General features: G+C 65.0%; 3 protein-coding genes across 5 annotated transcripts; 1 reads left to right on the top strand and 2 right to left on the bottom strand.

Moving 5' to 3' along the window:
• Positions 1-249: 249 nt before the first annotated feature.
• MYG1 (MYG1 exonuclease) lies at positions 250-2,455 on the top strand. The gene is made up of 7 exons (XM_062511084.1): positions 250-471; positions 748-860; positions 926-1,085; positions 1,283-1,432; positions 1,506-1,628; positions 1,816-1,997; positions 2,074-2,455. The coding sequence occupies exons 1-7, from the start codon at positions 250-252 to the stop codon at positions 2,252-2,254; spliced, it is 1,131 nt and encodes a 376-aa protein (XP_062367068.1). The 3' UTR covers positions 2,255-2,455.
• A 1,449-nt stretch (positions 2,456-3,904) lies between these two features.
• AAAS (aladin WD repeat nucleoporin) lies at positions 3,905-10,003 on the bottom strand. 3 transcript variants are annotated; one of them, XM_062511082.1, is made up of 17 exons: positions 9,769-10,003; positions 9,341-9,468; positions 9,203-9,258; positions 8,987-9,078; positions 8,658-8,704; positions 8,167-8,265; positions 7,756-7,905; positions 7,409-7,552; positions 7,168-7,288; positions 6,883-7,007; positions 6,623-6,683; positions 5,942-6,032; positions 5,509-5,602; positions 5,325-5,392; positions 5,140-5,221; positions 4,711-4,795; positions 3,905-4,144 (listed from the first exon to the last, which is right to left on the bottom strand). In XM_062511082.1, the coding sequence occupies exons 1-17, from the start codon at positions 9,889-9,891 to the stop codon at positions 4,010-4,012; spliced, it is 1,701 nt and encodes a 566-aa protein (XP_062367066.1). In that variant the 5' UTR covers positions 9,892-10,003; the 3' UTR covers positions 3,905-4,009. The 3 variants fall into 3 exon arrangements, with proteins under 3 accessions (XP_062367066.1, XP_062367065.1, XP_062367067.1); XM_062511081.1 differs by having other exon boundaries at positions 7,756-8,265; XM_062511083.1 differs by lacking the exon at positions 7,756-7,905.
• Positions 10,004-12,490: 2,487 nt separating this feature from the next.
• Positions 12,491-13,481, bottom strand: SP7 (Sp7 transcription factor). Its single transcript, XM_062511116.1, is given in 2 exon segments — positions 12,491-12,871; positions 12,873-13,481. Coding segments are annotated over 2 exon segments (990 nt in total).
• Positions 13,482-15,044: the final 1,563 nt, after the last annotated feature.

Below are 15,044 nucleotides of genomic sequence, written 5' to 3'. Positions count from 1 at the left end.
CCTGTCCCCGGGGCTGTCTGTCCTGTCCCCGGGGCTGTCTGTCCTGTCCCCGGGGCTGTCTGTCCTGTCCCCGGGGCTGTCTGTCCTGTCCGGGGGCTGGGGCCGGGTCCCCCTGTGCCGCTCCCGGCCCCCAGGGGGCGCTCGCCACACCCAACCGCAGCCTCGGTCCCGCCGCAGGCGCGTGCGCACTCGCGGGGGTGGGGCTGAGCCGGGCGAGGCGCGGGAAAACCCCGGTGGAAAAGTGACGTCATGGGGCGTGGTCTCCCCGCCGCCATGCGCGGGGCTGCGCGCGCCTCCCGGGCCGTGGTCATGGCTGCGACCGGGACTGGAACGGGGACCGGGACTGGAACGGGCCCCGGGCACAAGCGGCCGCATCCCGAGCCCGCCGCCCGCATCGGCACCCACGACGGCACCTTCCACTGCGACGAAGCGCTGGCGTGTTTCCTGCTGCGCCTTCTGCCCCGCTACCGGGTACGGCCCGGTCCGGGGCACCGTGCGGTGCCGGGTCCCTGAATCTTCCTCCGGGTCGCTCCTCTCTCGCTGTCGTGTGTGGACGCTTGAGCTCACCCAGCGGCCGTCCTTCTGTCCCCGATCCTGCCTGGGGCTCACTCTTCTGTCCCTATCTCTCCTCGAGGTCCCCGGTCCCACCTGGGAGTCCCCCTGATCTCCCCTACCCCCTCCTCACCGGGAGCCGCTCCCGGGGGCTCCCCGGTGGCCCTGGGGACCCTCGCCGCCTGTCCCCTGCAGGACGCGGAGATCGTGCGGACGCGGGACCCGCAGCGCCTGGCCGGCTGTGACGTGGTGGTGGACGTGGGGGGCGAGTACGACCCGGAGCGGCACCGCTACGACCACCACCAGAGGTGAGACCCCCGCTGGGGACAGCGGCGTCCGCGGGGGTCCCTGGGGTGACCACGTGGCCCCGCAGGTCCTTCACGGAGTCCATGCGGAGCCTGCGGCCGGACAAGCCCTGGAGCACGAAACTGAGCAGCGCCGGGCTCGTCTATTGTCACTTCGGGTCCCAGATCCTCGCGGGGCTCTTGGGGCAGCCCGAGGACGGGCCCGTGGTCACAGCACTCTATGACAAGGTGACAGAGGGTCGGCCAGGGACTGGTTTGTGGCAGCTGCTGGGGCACTTTGGCTTCTTCTAGCCAAGCTGAGCTCTGCTGTCCTCTCTGTCCCCGCTGTCCCCCCTCCACTGTCCCCTGACTTCTGCCCCGGCCCCCCTTGCTGTGCCTTCCGTGTTCCTCATGTTGCCCCTCCTCTGTCCTCTCGCTGTCCCCAGCTGTACGAGAACTTCGTGGAGGAGATCGATGCCATGGACAATGGGATTGCTCCGGCGGCGGGGGAGCCACGCTACGCCTTGAGCACCACCCTGAGCGCCCGCGTGGGGCACCTGAACCCCCGCTGGAACGAGCCTGACCAGGACACTGAGGTGGGGACAGCCCCCGGGGACACCCCCGTGTGAGGCATCTTCTCGGGGACGCTGCTGACCCCTGTGTCCCCAGGCGGGCTTCAGGAGGGCCATGGAGCTGGTGGGCAGCGAGTTCCTGGAGCGCCTGGACTTCTATCACCGGGCCTGGCTGCCGGCACGGGCGCTGGTGGAAGAGGCCATCCAGCACCGCTTCGAGGTAATGCCGAGCCAGCACGGGGGGAGCCTGGAATTTTGGGGGAGAATTGGGTCGTGGGGAGGTCAAATCCCTTTAGTAGAAACCTCTGGGAGGGAGCTTTGCAACAACCCGTATCCTGCATGGCGCCTGCGTTGCTGCAAGAGGGCACCCCGTGGTTTTGGGGGTCACCCCCGTGTCCCCCCGGCAGGTGGATGCTAGCGGGCAGGTCCTGGAGCTGTCGCAGGGTGGCTGTCCCTGGAAGGAGCACCTGTTCCAGCTGGAGCAGGAGCTGGCCCTGCCCCAGCCCCTGCAGCTTGTGCTGTTCCCGGACCGGGGTGGGCAGTGGCGGGTGCAGAGCGTCCCTACAGCCCCCCACAGCTTCCAGAGCCGGTGAGACCCTTCCCCTGGCCCTGCCACGACCCCCCCGTGGTGCCAGGACCACTCTCAATCCTGTGTCGGCCCACAGGCTCCCCCTTCCCGAGGACTGGCGAGGGCTGCGGGATGAGGCTCTGTCCAAGCTGGCTGGAATTCCAGGCTGTGTCTTCGTCCATGCCAGCGGCTTCATCGGGGGGAACCGGACCCGGGAGGGGGCCTTAGAGATGGCCCGGAGGACGCTGGAGCTCAGGGGGAGCACAGAGAGCACATGAGCCCCCTCCCCAGTGGGGTCACCCTGGTCTGGCATCCCAGGGGTGCTGCAGGGACCGTTCTCCTCGGATCCCAGATTCTCCGAGGGATCTTCTGTGCTGGGGAAGAGGAGCAGCCCCTCCCTGGGGTCTCAGAGCACCCCCTCCCCATGCTCGACAGCTGCCAGCCCAGCCAGAGAATTTTTGGCTCCGTTTCCTGGGAGTTTCTCCCCATTCCTGTCACTTCCCTGCAGCAGGGCGCTGCCAGCACCAGTAAAAACCAGTGTGTGCCCAGCAGATTCACTGTTGAAGGGGCTTGGGGGGGTCATGGCAGCGGCTGTGTGTGTGACACTGAGGGGTTGCTGTGACTCGGGGACAGCCTGTGACTCCCCTAGAGCGCAGGGACAACCTGGTGCCACCCCCCCGCTGCCACCACCCGCGTGTCGCCAGCACTGCGGGGGGGTCCCGGCGCGTCCCCTCCCAGCCGCGCGTTCCCGGGGCCATGCGGGCGGCCGGGCTGCTGCTGCTGCTGCTGGGACTGCCCCAGCCCTGCCGGCTCCGGTCCCGCTGCCTCGGGGAGGCTCCGCCGGCACCGGCCCCGCCCGGCGGCGGCAACGAGACCCTGGGCAGGGCCGTGGAGACAGCGCGAGCCCCCGACGTGGCCGCGCTGGTGGCCGTGGGGGGATGGCTGGGGGCTGTCCTGGTCTGCGTGGGCCGGTTCGTGCGGCGGAGCCGGGAGGAGACGCGGCTGCACCTGCAGTACCTGCGGGCTCTGCCCTGCGGGGCACAGGCACGGCCACACGAGGAGGAGCTGGAGCTGCTCAGCAGCGGCCCTGGAGGTGGCACCGGGAGCCCACTGGGCAGGCCCGAGGGGTGAAGCCCCCACAGCCTTGCCCCAGCAGCTGCGGTGGGTTTGGAGGCCGGGTCACCCCTGGATCCCTCTTGGGTCACCCCTGGATCCCTCTTGGGTCACCCCTGGATCCCTCTTGGGTCACCCCTGGATCCCTCTTGGGTCACCCCTGGATCCCTCCTGGGTCACCCCTGGATCCCTCCTGGGTCACCCCTGGATCCCTCCTGAACCCCGCTGGCTCCTCTTACCTGGCCCCAGGAAGGGGCTGGATGCTGTGAGGGGTGGGGGTCTCCCACTTGCTCCGGGGAGGATTGTGGGGGTGCTGGGGCTGTTGGGGTGGAGGGAGCAGGGACCAAGCACCCTCCCTGGCCTCCCTGCCAGCGCAGCGTAATCCTGGGATTAAGGCAGTGTAATCCCAGGATTTCAGTGTGCTGCCCCCCTCTCTGGTGGGGGGGAGGTCCAGCTGCTGCCCCCACCCTACAAGGCCAGGGGGGCTCTCGTGGAGCAGCACGAGCACCTGGGGCTCCCAGGGTTGGGCTTTAGGGACCCACAGAGGCTTTGGTTCACTGTGGGGGTTTTGGTTCACCCTCCTGACAAAGTCTGGGGGTTGTGGGTGTAGCTAAAACCCTCCCCAAACCCCTTCAACCATCACTTTTCCCCAAAATGGGGCTCTGACCCCAAAAGAGCAGCCCTGGCCCATGGATCACACCAACAGGTTCTGGCCCCAAAAACCAGATCTGGAGCCCCCCTAGATCCACAGAATTTACCAAATTCACCACCAAAAATCTTCCAGTCCCATTGAGGAGAGGAAAGCAGAGGAGAGGGAGGGAAAATCCACTTTTAATTGGGGCAGGAGCAGCACTGCCAGACCCTGAGCAGGTGTAGGGGGCTCCTGGGGGAAGAGGAGGCCCCGGGGTGCCAGGGCAGGGTCAGAGCTCGGAGAAGAGTGGCTGCTCCCTGACGCTGCCCAGCACAGGCACGGGGCTGCGGCGGGGGCTGGCGCGGGGCTCCAAGGCACTGACGAAGAAGAATGGGATGTGGGAGATCTTCCCTGAGGACCAGCACTGCAGGGGAGAGTGTCCAAACAGCACAGAAATGGGAGAAATCCTTTGGGATGGAGTCCAGCCCATCACCTGACACCACCCCTTCTCCCAAGCCTTGTCACCAAGCGTCAGGTCCAGGATTTGCTTAAAACGCCCTCGGGGATGGGGCCTCCCCTGCCAGCCCATTCCCATGTCCTGTCACCCTTTCTGGGAAGAAATTCTTCCTGAAGTGCAACCCAAACCTGCCCTGGCTGTGTCCCCTGGTCCTGTCACTCTCACCTGGCTGTGCCCTCCTGTCAGGGGGTTACAAAAAGGGATGAGGCTCCCCTGGAGCCCCCTCCTCTCCAGGCTGAGCCCCTTCCCCAGCTCCCTCACACTCCACACCTTCAGACCCAACCCCTGCCCTGTTCCCTCCTCTGGACACACCCCAGATCCCAAAATCCTTCCTCAACTGGGGGGTCCAGACCTGCACACAGCACTCGAGGTGTCTGGTTCAACCTCCTCTCCTGGGAACCCCCCATGGCTCACCCTGATCCCACCCCCTTCCCAGTACCACCAGTGTTCCCTGGCCTGGAGGAGGGACTCACCACGGTCAGGAGGGCGCCCTGAGGGAAGCAGGGGTGGAAGGAGATGAGCTGGGGCCGGGCACCACGCTCGCCCCGCACGAAGCCACTGTGGGGTGGGGGAACAGCCAGGGTTGTGGCCTAGGAAATTCCCATTCCCTGGGAAGTGGGGTGTTTGGGATTCACATTCCCAGGGAATTGGGGTGTCTGGGGTCTAAGGGGATGTACTAGGAAAGGACAACCCAAAGCCAAGAGGGTGAGCTGGGGAGAGGACAACGTGGCCAAAGCACATTTGGTGATGAAGCAGGGACAGGGATTGGAGGAGGAGCACGGGGGCAGCGCTTCCCCATCACATCGGGGGGGATTTAATGGGATCCAGTGAACTCAAACCGAACCCAAACCCAGCCCAAAAGCCCCTGCAATGAACCCAAGCCCATCCTGAGCCCTCCTCACCAGGGCAGGAGCTCGAAGACGGGGCTGTTGCGGGTGCGGAACACGGCCACGGCCACCTGGCTGCCCGGACATGTGGGCTGTCCTGCAGGGGGACAGCACACCAAGGCTCTCCCGTGTCCCCCTGGCCCTTTTCCCTGCCAGCAGCAGGGTTCCCAGGCCAAGCCTGGAAACAGGGCAGGACTGACCTCTGATGATCACCGCCAGCCTCTCCCCAGTGGGGTCCCACACCATGGAATGAACCTCTCCTCCGATCCTGGAACAGCACAAAATCCCTCAAATCGGGGGGCAGAGACCCCCATGGGTGTCCCCAGCAGCCAGTGGTGGCTGCCAGGAGGAGCAGGGAGCCCCCTGTGTGCCAGCCAGACCCACCTTTCCTCCCCATAGAGGGTCTCGAAGGTGGTCTCGGACAGGTCTGCCACGATCGAGGCCGTTTTGGAGCCTCCCACCTGCCCCTGCATCTCCCCTGAAAGGGAGAAATCCACACTCCATAAATCCCACTGGATTTCCCAGGTGATCACTAATTTATTTCTTTCTCAGAGCAGCTTTGCTGGTGTGGCTGGGATGGAGGACAAGGGACAGCAAACACCAGGACCCCTGAGAGCTGGCCCTGGACCCACTGGAGTCTCCCTGAAATCCCTTCAAGACCCACAACGTGAGGGATGGAAAAACCTGAATTCCAGAGATTCCATGCTTGGAGACCCCAAAACAGGAGCTACATGTCCCAGCTCCTCACCCCAAAGCTGTGGGACCATTTGGGAACCCTCTCCCAGCCCCTGGGAAGCTCCAGGTGGGACCAACTCACCACGGTACTCGGAGAAGGACAAGGAGTAGATGACGGACTCGCCCAGCACAGTGAAGAGCAGCCGGCTGCCGTCGGGGCTCCAGCACCCTGTCTGTAAGACAGTGCCACCCTTGTCACCCCAGCACCCACAGCCAGCCCAGGGAAGGCACAGCTGGCATGAGATCCCCTGAAACCAGCTGAGAATGGAGGATTTGGAATCAAACCCCCAAGGTGTCCCAGTCTGGGGCTCCAGGATGGACACTGAGGGGCTGGAGCATGTCCAGAGGGGGAAATGGAGCTGGGAAGGGGTTGGAGAAGTCCTGAGGGAGCTAGCGGAGGGGATCAGACTGGAGACAAGGAGGCTCAGGCTGGACTTTTCATTCACAAGTCCCTGATGGGAGGGGACTGCCAGAGGAAGCTCCCAGGGACAAGAGGACATGGCCTCAGGCTGTGCCAGGGAAAGTTCAGGTTGGATACTGGGAAGATTTCCACACAATTAGTGAAAGCTTCCACAGTCTCTTGGGCTGGCTGCCCAACGCAGCAGTGGAGTCCCGGATCCTGGAGGGATCTAAAGGCCTGTGGATGTGGCACTTGGGGACACAGGTCAGTGGTAGCCTTGGCACTTCCAGGGCTTGGCCTGGGTGGTCCCAAAGGGCTTTTCCAGCCTAAACGATACCCTGAGTAGGGAGTATCCCATCCTACCTGGCAGCGTCCCCTGATTGTGGGCCAGCGCTCACAGGTCCACATCTGGGCCTCCCACACCCTGCAGGAAACAGGATTTAGGGAGCAGAATTCCTGGGAATTTGCCCCAGTCCTGCTGCTCTGGGAATCCACAATGTCCAGCCCCATCACCCACCCATTCCCCACTCTGTCCCCAGAACAGGAACAGGAGCAGGGAGGATATCTGGGATCCAGACCCAGATTCTCTGGAGTGAGGATGAGAATGGGGGTGAGGAGCTTACCGGAACACGGCCGAGGGGGTGGCTGCGAGCACCTTGCTGCCATCAGGGGACCAGGCCAAGTAGGTGACACCGCCACCCCCAAACCACTGCAGCTGGACACAGGTCTCAGTGGACACATCCCACACCTGGAGGAGGGGACAGGGAGGACGATGGTGGCGCCAGGGTTAGGGAACACAGAGTGAAGATTTGAGGTGAAATCCTAGAGCTGCCTCTGTAGGAACAGTGCCTGTGCCCAGCCCGAGTGTCCCTCGGTGAGCCCAGGGGTGTCCCCAGGAGGGGCCTCACCAGCATGGCCGTGTCCACTGGTGACGCCGAGAGCAGCCGCTCGCCGCTGGGCGCCCAGGCCAGGCTGGTGACAGGGCTGTGCCCAGGGTAGGACAGCACCTGGGCACAGCCCGACGAGGGCCTGCCAAGAAACAGGGAGAAGCCACCACGGTTTGGGATTTGCTGGCAGGATGGGGGTGCTGCCCCAAAGCCAACCCCACCGGGGTGAAAATTGCTGGGAAGGGAAGGTGGGAGCTGTCACCTTGTGGAGAGGGAGGTGGGGTCCAGGTGCCACACGAGGACACAGCTCTGGCAGGCCACAGCCAGGATGGAGGCACAGAGAGGCTTCCAGGCCATGGCAGCCACGTTCCTCTGCAGGCGATGCTTCAGCGAGGGCACAGTGGCACTGCCAGGAGGGGACAGGGGACACACGGGGCAGGTGTGGGGCTGAGAGCACTGTGGCTGGGTGCAGCCACAGTGTCCCCTGCCAGCCCTGAACGCAGTGAGGGGGGAAAGCAGGGTGGCAAGGGGGGTATGCCCTGCGCTGTGCTTCCTGGGGAGGGGACAGGGATTCCCAGCCAAGTGACACCGCAGCGAGCCAGGGCACACCTGGTGTGACTGAGCCGAGCTGTCCCCAGGCTGGACAGGGCCCAGGCTGGCCGGAAATCCCAGCTTGGGGACACCTGGCGGGGCTGCAGGAGCCGCCGGCAGAGTCTTCTCCTGAGCAGGGACTGGCATTCCCTGGGGGAGCAGGGACACCTGGGGGACAGAGGACACTCAGCCCGTGTCCCCCCACCCTGGTCACCACCCCCAGGGCTGTGTGACCCCCAGGATGTCCCCAGAGCTACAGACCAGGCAGGAAAAGGAAAGGGAAAGCTCTTCAGGCTTGGGGAGAGCACGGAAGGAGCAGGGAGGGCTGAACAGGAGCCCAGGTGTGCCCAGGTGGGCGAGGAGGCCACAGGCAGCAGGACCAAAGCAGTGCCCACCCCGGGCTGCCCAAATCCCGGGACAAAGCCCCACCTGTTGGAGTTGTACACACGGATGGAATCGTCCAGAAGAGCCACAGCGAATTTGTTGGTGTGGGGGTGCCAGGCGAAGGCCCGGACGATACAGCCAGCCCTGGAGGTGGACAGGGCAGGGTGAGACCTCCCCTGCACTCCCTGGGACACTTCTCAGAGTCTCCATAGAAATAAAACTTCCTTTTTGCTGTTCAAAAGGACTATTTTCTTTGAGAAATTCCCTGTTTCTGGGAGTTATTCACAGGGCTCTGCTGAGGGGCTGGTGACCACAGCCTGGGGTTGGAGTTGGAAGGAATTTTCCAGATTCTGATCTCCTTTAACTCTGATCTCTCTCTGACCAGGGTACACAAACCAGGGCTGCCAGAGCAAGTGGGGAAATATTTGCCTTTTCATGGCTGAGGCAACCAAGACGGGGCCAATCTGTTCTTGTACCCCCACCCCGAGGGGGTCCCAGACCCCAGCACAGTGATTTTGGGACACCCAAGTACTCACCAGTCCACGGTCTGGGAGAAGGCTGAGATCATGTCCTCACTGGTCAGCTGGAGGGAGAGGAGAACACCAAGCTGGCAGAAAAGACCCCCAGGGTCCAGCCCTTTTTCCATCTCCCCCACCTGGATTCAGGGCCCTCTTGGAGCACTTTGCTGCCCCAACCCAGTGTCCATTTTCCGCCAGTGGAGGAAAGAGCAGTGTCTGGAGCTGGGCATCACCAGTAGGAGCATTTTTGGGGGGGTTTAGTGAGGAAGGGACCACCCTCCACCCCAGATCGCTGCTCCCCTTGGTCCCGCCTCCCGCACAGCAGGGCTCAGGCCAGAACGACTCACGGAGAGGTGAGGGAACAGGGATCCGTGCAGCGTGGACAGCCAGCGGCACACGGCCAGCGCGTGGCTCGAGCCCGTCCGCAGCCACCGCAGCCCTGGCAAAGGGCAAAGGACCCTCACCGTCCCGGCCAGCACCACAGGGGACGCGGGCAGGGACGGCAGGGCACAGCCAGAGCATCCCGGCGAGCCCCAGGAGCTGTCCAGGCAGCCCAGACTCACCCTCCTCCTCGGCACCGGCAAGCTCCCTGAGCAGCCCACAGAGCCCGGCGTCGCGCCTGCGGCAAGAGCGCAGTCTGAGCCTGGCGGCCCTGCCCGTCCTGGGGCAGGTTCGGCTGTTTGGGGACAGCGGGGCCTCACCAGGCGCTGAGGCAGCGCTTCCAGAGCGACTCGCGGTGGTGGATGAAGGGCGGGCGGGCGCTGGGCTCCAGGCGGCCGTGAGCCTTGAGGGGCTCCTTGGGCAGGCTCGGCACGGGCAGGTCGGGCACCTGCAGCACCCGCAGGTGAGCCCGGGGGGCAAAGGGACCCCCCGGGGCAGGGGGCAAACGGCGACGGGAGGAAAGAAGGGGCACAAGGAGGGGCGAAGGAACAGCCTGAGGGGGGCTGGTGGAGGAAAGACCCCAGAAGAGGGGACAGAGTTCCAGCCACAGCTGAGGGGGTCAAATGTGACAACCCCAAGGCTGGAGGGGACTGGCACGGCTCTGGCAGCAAGGGCGGCTTCCCTTGCCTGGGGGTCTCACCTGGCTCTGGGCAGGGCAGCAGGGGCTCACCCGGCCGCGGGGTCTCACCTGGCTCTGGAAGGCGAGCGGAAGCTGCTCGCTGAGGCGGCCGCACACCAGAGCGTTGTTGAGCTCGTAGAGGGTGACATCGCCTGGGGGAGGCGGCGGCGGGAACAGCCCCAGGGAGCACATGGCGGCGCCGAGCCTGGGGGCGAGCCCAGCGGGTGGGGGGCGACAGCTGAAACCTCCAGTGCCCTCGGAACGCGCCGGCTCCGGGCCGGCGATCCCTCCGCCCCTCACCCTCTCACAACCACCGCTGCGCCCCCCGGCTCCCCCCGACCCTCAGCCCCCCGCGCCGCCATCTTGCTCCCCTCACCCCTTCCCGCTCCCGGCTCGCGCCAGCAGCCGCCGCGCGCAGCCCTGTGGGGGGGGGGAGGGGGGGGAATTAAAAGGGCCGCGACGGGAGTGACAAATACGCGGAGTCCTCGCTGGGGCACAACTCCCCGCTCCCCGGTTTTCCTCCGCGGAGGAGAGAGAACACCAGCGTCCCCTGCACTGACGCGCTCCGTCGATGACTTTGTGTCTCTCCGGTTGTAACGGGGACTGATTACAAGAAGGGCCATTTTTTTACAGTCGTTGCTCCTTTAAGAGAGGCGGAACCTGCCCGGAGGGGCGGGGTGAGGGGCGTGGGCGGCCGACGGGTCACGTGGTGGCCGAGCAGGACCGGGACCGGGACCGGGACCCCCGGGACATCCCGGGAAACCCCCGTGTCCTGTGGGCACCCCTGGACCCGCACCCCCTCGTGGGCTCCCGGGGCATCCCGGGACATCCCGGTGACCCGCGCTCCGGTTCTGCCTCCTCTGCTGTCCCCTGTCGCCCGTGGGGTGCCCGTGTCCCCTGGGTGCAGCTCCTGCCGTGTGCCTCCGTTGGCTCGCTCCCAGCCCCTGTCCCGGGGCTCCCGCTTCTCTGGTGTTTATCTCCGTGTTTTCCTTAGCGGCCGCAAGAGTTATTTTAATTTTCTCAGGATATTAAATAAAGGCGGCGGGGGGAGCTGCGGCGGGGGGCCCCACATTCCTCGCCCGTTACGGAGCGAGTGGGGTTCGATAGGAGACGACGATTTGGGATGGCGCCGACATCAGAGCCACCGCAGGGCTGGCGTGGCCTCGTGGCTTCCCTCGGACCCCCCCAAACCCGGCCCTGATGGGGCAGCGAGACAGGAAAGAAGCCGGTGGTGGTGGAGGGGGGGGGTCCCCGCTGGGGTTTGGGGGGGGTCACTGGATGGGGTTGGGCTCTGTGGTTTGGGAGGCTCCGGGCGGTCGAGCCCTCGGTGGCCGCCTGGTCGGGGTTTGGCTCGGGTACGTGGCTCATTGCCCTGCTTGGCACTGGCCCACCCACGGCGAGTGGCAGCAAGGCTGGTTCTAGGGGGGAACCCCTGAAATGACAAATTTGTGTCGGGGCTTGGGGGAGTACTACATGGAGAGGTGGCATGCCACTCTAAATCCCCCGGAGCCATCCTGGGGACGGCTCTGTCGCGCTCTCTGTGGTGGCACAGAGCTCAGCCGGTCCAATGGTGCCTCTGTGCCTCAGTTTCCCCATCCTGTGTCCTTCCTTTCCCCGGGGACAGCTGGGTCCTAGCCAGCTCGCTGCCACCGTGTCTCACCGAGGGCTGGCACGGGGACCTGTTGCCATCCCTGTCCCTGTGTCACACCAGGGCCGTGGGTGCCAGCTGCCACCCCCCCCACTCCCCACCCCCCCCCGCTTTGTGCTGGCATAGGAGCTCGTTTCCGCCTCCTTTTGCCTTTTTCCCTTTTTCCGTGGCTTTTTGTTTTTTTTTTTTTCAGGAAAAGCCCCAAACCAGGGCTGAGCGCATCAAAGGGCTGGCAGGAGCCCAGGGCAGGGGGAGGGGGAGCTCGGGGGGAGCGCAGTGGGGTCCCCGCCAGCCCACAGTGCCCAAAATTGGGGTGTCCTCGGGGACACGTGGCCCCACCCCGTGCCTGGTGCTGCCACGTGGGCCCTGGGATGTGGCCAGGGGTGGGGGGGAAACTGAGGCACGGGGCTGTGCACACGCATGTTCCCGTGCTCACGGGCCTGGGATGTCCCTGGGAGTGGGGACATGGCTTGTAGGGACAGGTCTTGTAGGCTGGCAGGGGACAAGTCCTGTCAGGCCCCCGAGCCTGTCAGGCTTCGGCTATCTCTGAGGTTGGGAACATGAGGGACAGGGGGATGTGGGACCAGCAGGACAGGGCCTGAGCAGGGCCGTGTCCCCCCTGTGCCTCAGTTTCCCTTGTAGCCCCTGCAGGGAAGGGGAAGCTGAGCCCATCCCTGTGATGAAGGCTCAGCTGTAGAAGGGGGGCCCGGCTCCACTCTCAATCCTTTTATTGCTTTTTTTCTTGGGGGGGGGGTGGGGGCAGGAGGGGCAGGCAGCTAAAAAAAGAAGGGAGGGACACATTACATTAGTACTGATGAACCAGGCCGGGGGAGGGGGGCAAACCCTGTCCCTGAGTGCGGGGGAAGGCGAGGCAAGGGTTGGGGGGCAAGAAGATTTCGGGGGCAAGAAGGTTTGGGGGGCTGGAAGGGAAAATAGAAAGGGGGGGGGGGGTGTCTCACCTTGACATGCCCCTGTGAGCCCCAGAGCGCTCAGAGAGCCCCCCCATAATTTAAGACATAAATTAGAAAGGCTAACAAGGAGCTGGGGAATTGGGGGGGGGGGGGGGGGGGGGGGGCAGCACCCCGTAATAAATATCCCCAGCGGCACGGAGGAGGAGAAGGATGAAGATGAAGGCTGAAAGGCTCAAATCTCCAACAAACTCCCAGCTTCGGGACTGCCGCCGTCCTTGCCGGGCGAGGCGGGCGGTGGCCGGGGGGAAGCAGGGGCCTGCTCGGCGCCGGGGGGCGGCTTGGGGGGGCCGGGGTCGGCGTGGGTCTTCTGGTGCTTGCTGAGGTGGTCGCTGCGGGTGAAGCGCTTGCTGCACAGCAGGCAGGTGAACTTCTTCTCACGCGTGTGGGTCCGGACATGGCGCTCCAGCTCGTCGGAGCGGGTGAAGCGCTTCCCGCAGAAGAGCCAGTTGCACACGAAGGGTCTCTCCCCCGTGTGCCAGCGCAGGTGCGCCTTCAGGTGCGAGGCTTTGCCGTACACCTTCCCGCAGCCTGGGATGTGGCAGCTGTGCACCGGGCTTCCGCCGCGACCCCCCCGGGCCTCCGAGCCGCTCCAGCTCCTGGCAATTGGGACAATCGCACGCTGGGCGTCCCCCCAAGGAGCCGCCACGGGGACCCTTCGGGGTCTCACCCGGCGTGGGTTTAGGGGTGGGGGGTGCCGTGGGGGCGTTGGTGTAAGGAGGGGGATTCAGAGCACCGAAATCGGAGCCGTAGGTGGGCAGAGGGGGACTGAGGGTGGGCTGGCCCTGCAGCGAGCTCTGCAGCCCCTCGGTGCCTGCCGGCCCCCCCAGCCAGCCCCCATTGGGGTGCACATCCCACCAGGATGGGGCGGCAGGCCCGGAGCCCCCCGGCAGCCCCCCTCCGATGCCACCCTTGTACCAGGAGCCGTAGGGGTGCGGCATCTCCAGCGAGGGGTACACGCCTGGCAGGCACTCACCCGGGGGGTGGCCCTTGGCCGCCACCACCACGGGGGCCCCCAGCACCTCCTGGGCGCCGGAGGGGGCTGGGAATGGGTGGCCGAAGGGTCCGTAGTCGGGACCGTAGGGGCCGGGGGAGGCCTGGGGGCTGGCGGACGGAGACAGCAGCCCCGGGGCGCTGGGGAAGGCAGCGGCGTAGGAGTCACCCATGGCTGCGGTGGTGGCAGCCCGAGGTGTGGGGGGCGATGTCAGCGGGGGCTCGCGGCCATGGCACTCGGCAGCCTGTGGGGGAAGGGGGACGGGGTTTGAGGGTCCCAAGGGGCATGGGATGGCCCATCCAGCCCAGCTGGACACCCAGCAACCCCCTCCAGTCCCAGGGTGCCACCCACCGCCCCCAATGCTCCCCATCCCGTTTGCCTCAGTTTCCCCCCACGGAGCTGAGGCCATTCCATCACCCCTCAGCCCAGCGTCTCCCCCAAAGGGGCTTCTCTGGGGGCTGCTGTGTGGTTGTGCTGGTGGCAGGGCCTCCCCCCACCCCCAATCTCGGCTCCTTCTGCCTTTATGGCCTTTTAATCAAATTATGCTGTGGCCTCCCCCCTCCCCGGGTAACTTCCTCTGCTTTTATACCAGTCATGGCTTTCAGCTGCGCGTGCTGGGCCAGGGTGTCGTGAGCCGTCCCTTGTCCCCATCACCCCGGCGTTCCTTTATTTTTTTTTTCCTTTTAAATTAATCTCTTCACCCACTTTGGGACATTCCACTTTGGCTTTTTTGTTTGTTTGGGCCTTTTTTTAGGGTGCCCCCCCCCTTGCGCCCCTTTCTTTTTTTTTTTCCGTGGTTTTTGCGCCTATTTTTATGCGGCCCCGGCCGTGGCCGCAAGCGCGCTCCCGGTTTTCCAAGGATAACAAGGGCCAGGCCTGTGCCCTGGGAACGCTGCCCTGCCGCGAGAGCCGAGGTAATTAAAACCAGGGCGAGCGGCAAACGGAGGCGCACGCTTAAAATAGTGTCAAACTCTCATAAATCAGCTCCGCTTGCGCCGGGAAATTAAGGAGCAGGGAAGGAGCCCCGGGAGCTGCGGGCTGAGGACGGCGTGAGCTCGCTGCACGAGTGGCCGCTGCCGGGGGTGACAGTCCCTTGGTGGCTCCTGCTGGGTCAGGGATCTTGACCCCTCCCATGTCCCCTCCCGGCGTGGGAGGGCTCCTGCCCCTGCTCTGGGGGTCCCCGGTCTCAAATTCTCGGTCCTGAATTCCCGGTCTCTTGTCACTGACCACCAGTGTCCAGTTCTTGGTCCTCAGTTCCACTTCCCCATTCCCTGTGCCTTGGTCCCCTAAGTCTGCAGTTTCTTGGTCCCAAAACCCAGTCCCTGGTCCCCAGTTCCCGGTCCCTGGCCCCAAGTGTCTCCACAGCCCTTGCCTCAGTTTCTCCCACCCTGTCCCCTGAACCTGAGGCCACTCGGGCCCGGCTCCTTCTGTGCAGTGGTGCTGTCACCAGCCAGAGAGAAGTTTGGGGTGGCAGTGGCACTCGGCGCCGTGCCCCTGTCCCTGTTCCCCCTCTGGGGATGGCAGGATGTGGTGTCAAGCACATGCCCCCGGCACAGGGACTGCAGGGGGATGCTCAGGCCCACTCAGGTCCCCGTCCTTGGGGTATCCCATATCCTGGGGGTCTCCCCATCCTGGAGCGAGTCCTCCACCCCGTAAGTCCCAAATCCCGGGGTCCCTGTCCCCAGACTGGCGATCTCCCCTCCAAAGCGTCACTGTCCCTAGAGGGGGATCCCCC

The sequence above is a fragment of the Cinclus cinclus genome, chromosome 30 (genome assembly GCF_963662255.1).
Source record: "Cinclus cinclus chromosome 30, bCinCin1.1, whole genome shotgun sequence".
In the NCBI taxonomy this organism is placed as follows: Eukaryota; Metazoa; Chordata; class Aves; order Passeriformes; family Cinclidae; genus Cinclus; species Cinclus cinclus.
Note: the sequence above shows the minus strand (reverse complement) of the source record. Positions and strands in the feature narration are given on the sequence as shown.

Excerpts from the sequence above, each read along its gene's own strand:
- MYG1 (XM_062511084.1), top strand. The coding sequence starts at position 250 with ATGGGGCGTGGTCTCCCCGCCGCCATGCGCGGGGCTGCGCGCGCCTCC. Across the intron at positions 472-747 it reads GCCTTCTGCCCCGCTACCGG|GACGCGGAGATCGTGCGGAC; the intron begins GTACGGCCCGGT and ends TGTCCCCTGCAG. Across the intron at positions 1,433-1,505 it reads AGCCTGACCAGGACACTGAG|GCGGGCTTCAGGAGGGCCAT; the intron begins GTGGGGACAGCC and ends CTGTGTCCCCAG.
- AAAS (XM_062511081.1), bottom strand. The coding sequence starts at position 9,891 with ATGTGCTCCCTGGGGCTGTTCCCGCCGCCGCCTCCCCCAGGCGATGTC. Across the intron at positions 9,469-9,768 it reads CGCTCGCCTTCCAGAGCCAG|GTGCCCGACCTGCCCGTGCC; the intron begins GTGAGACCCCGC and ends CGGGTGCTGCAG. Across the intron at positions 5,603-5,941 it reads GTCCTTCTCCGAGTACCGTG|GGGAGATGCAGGGGCAGGTG; the intron begins GTGAGTTGGTCC and ends TCTCCCTTTCAG.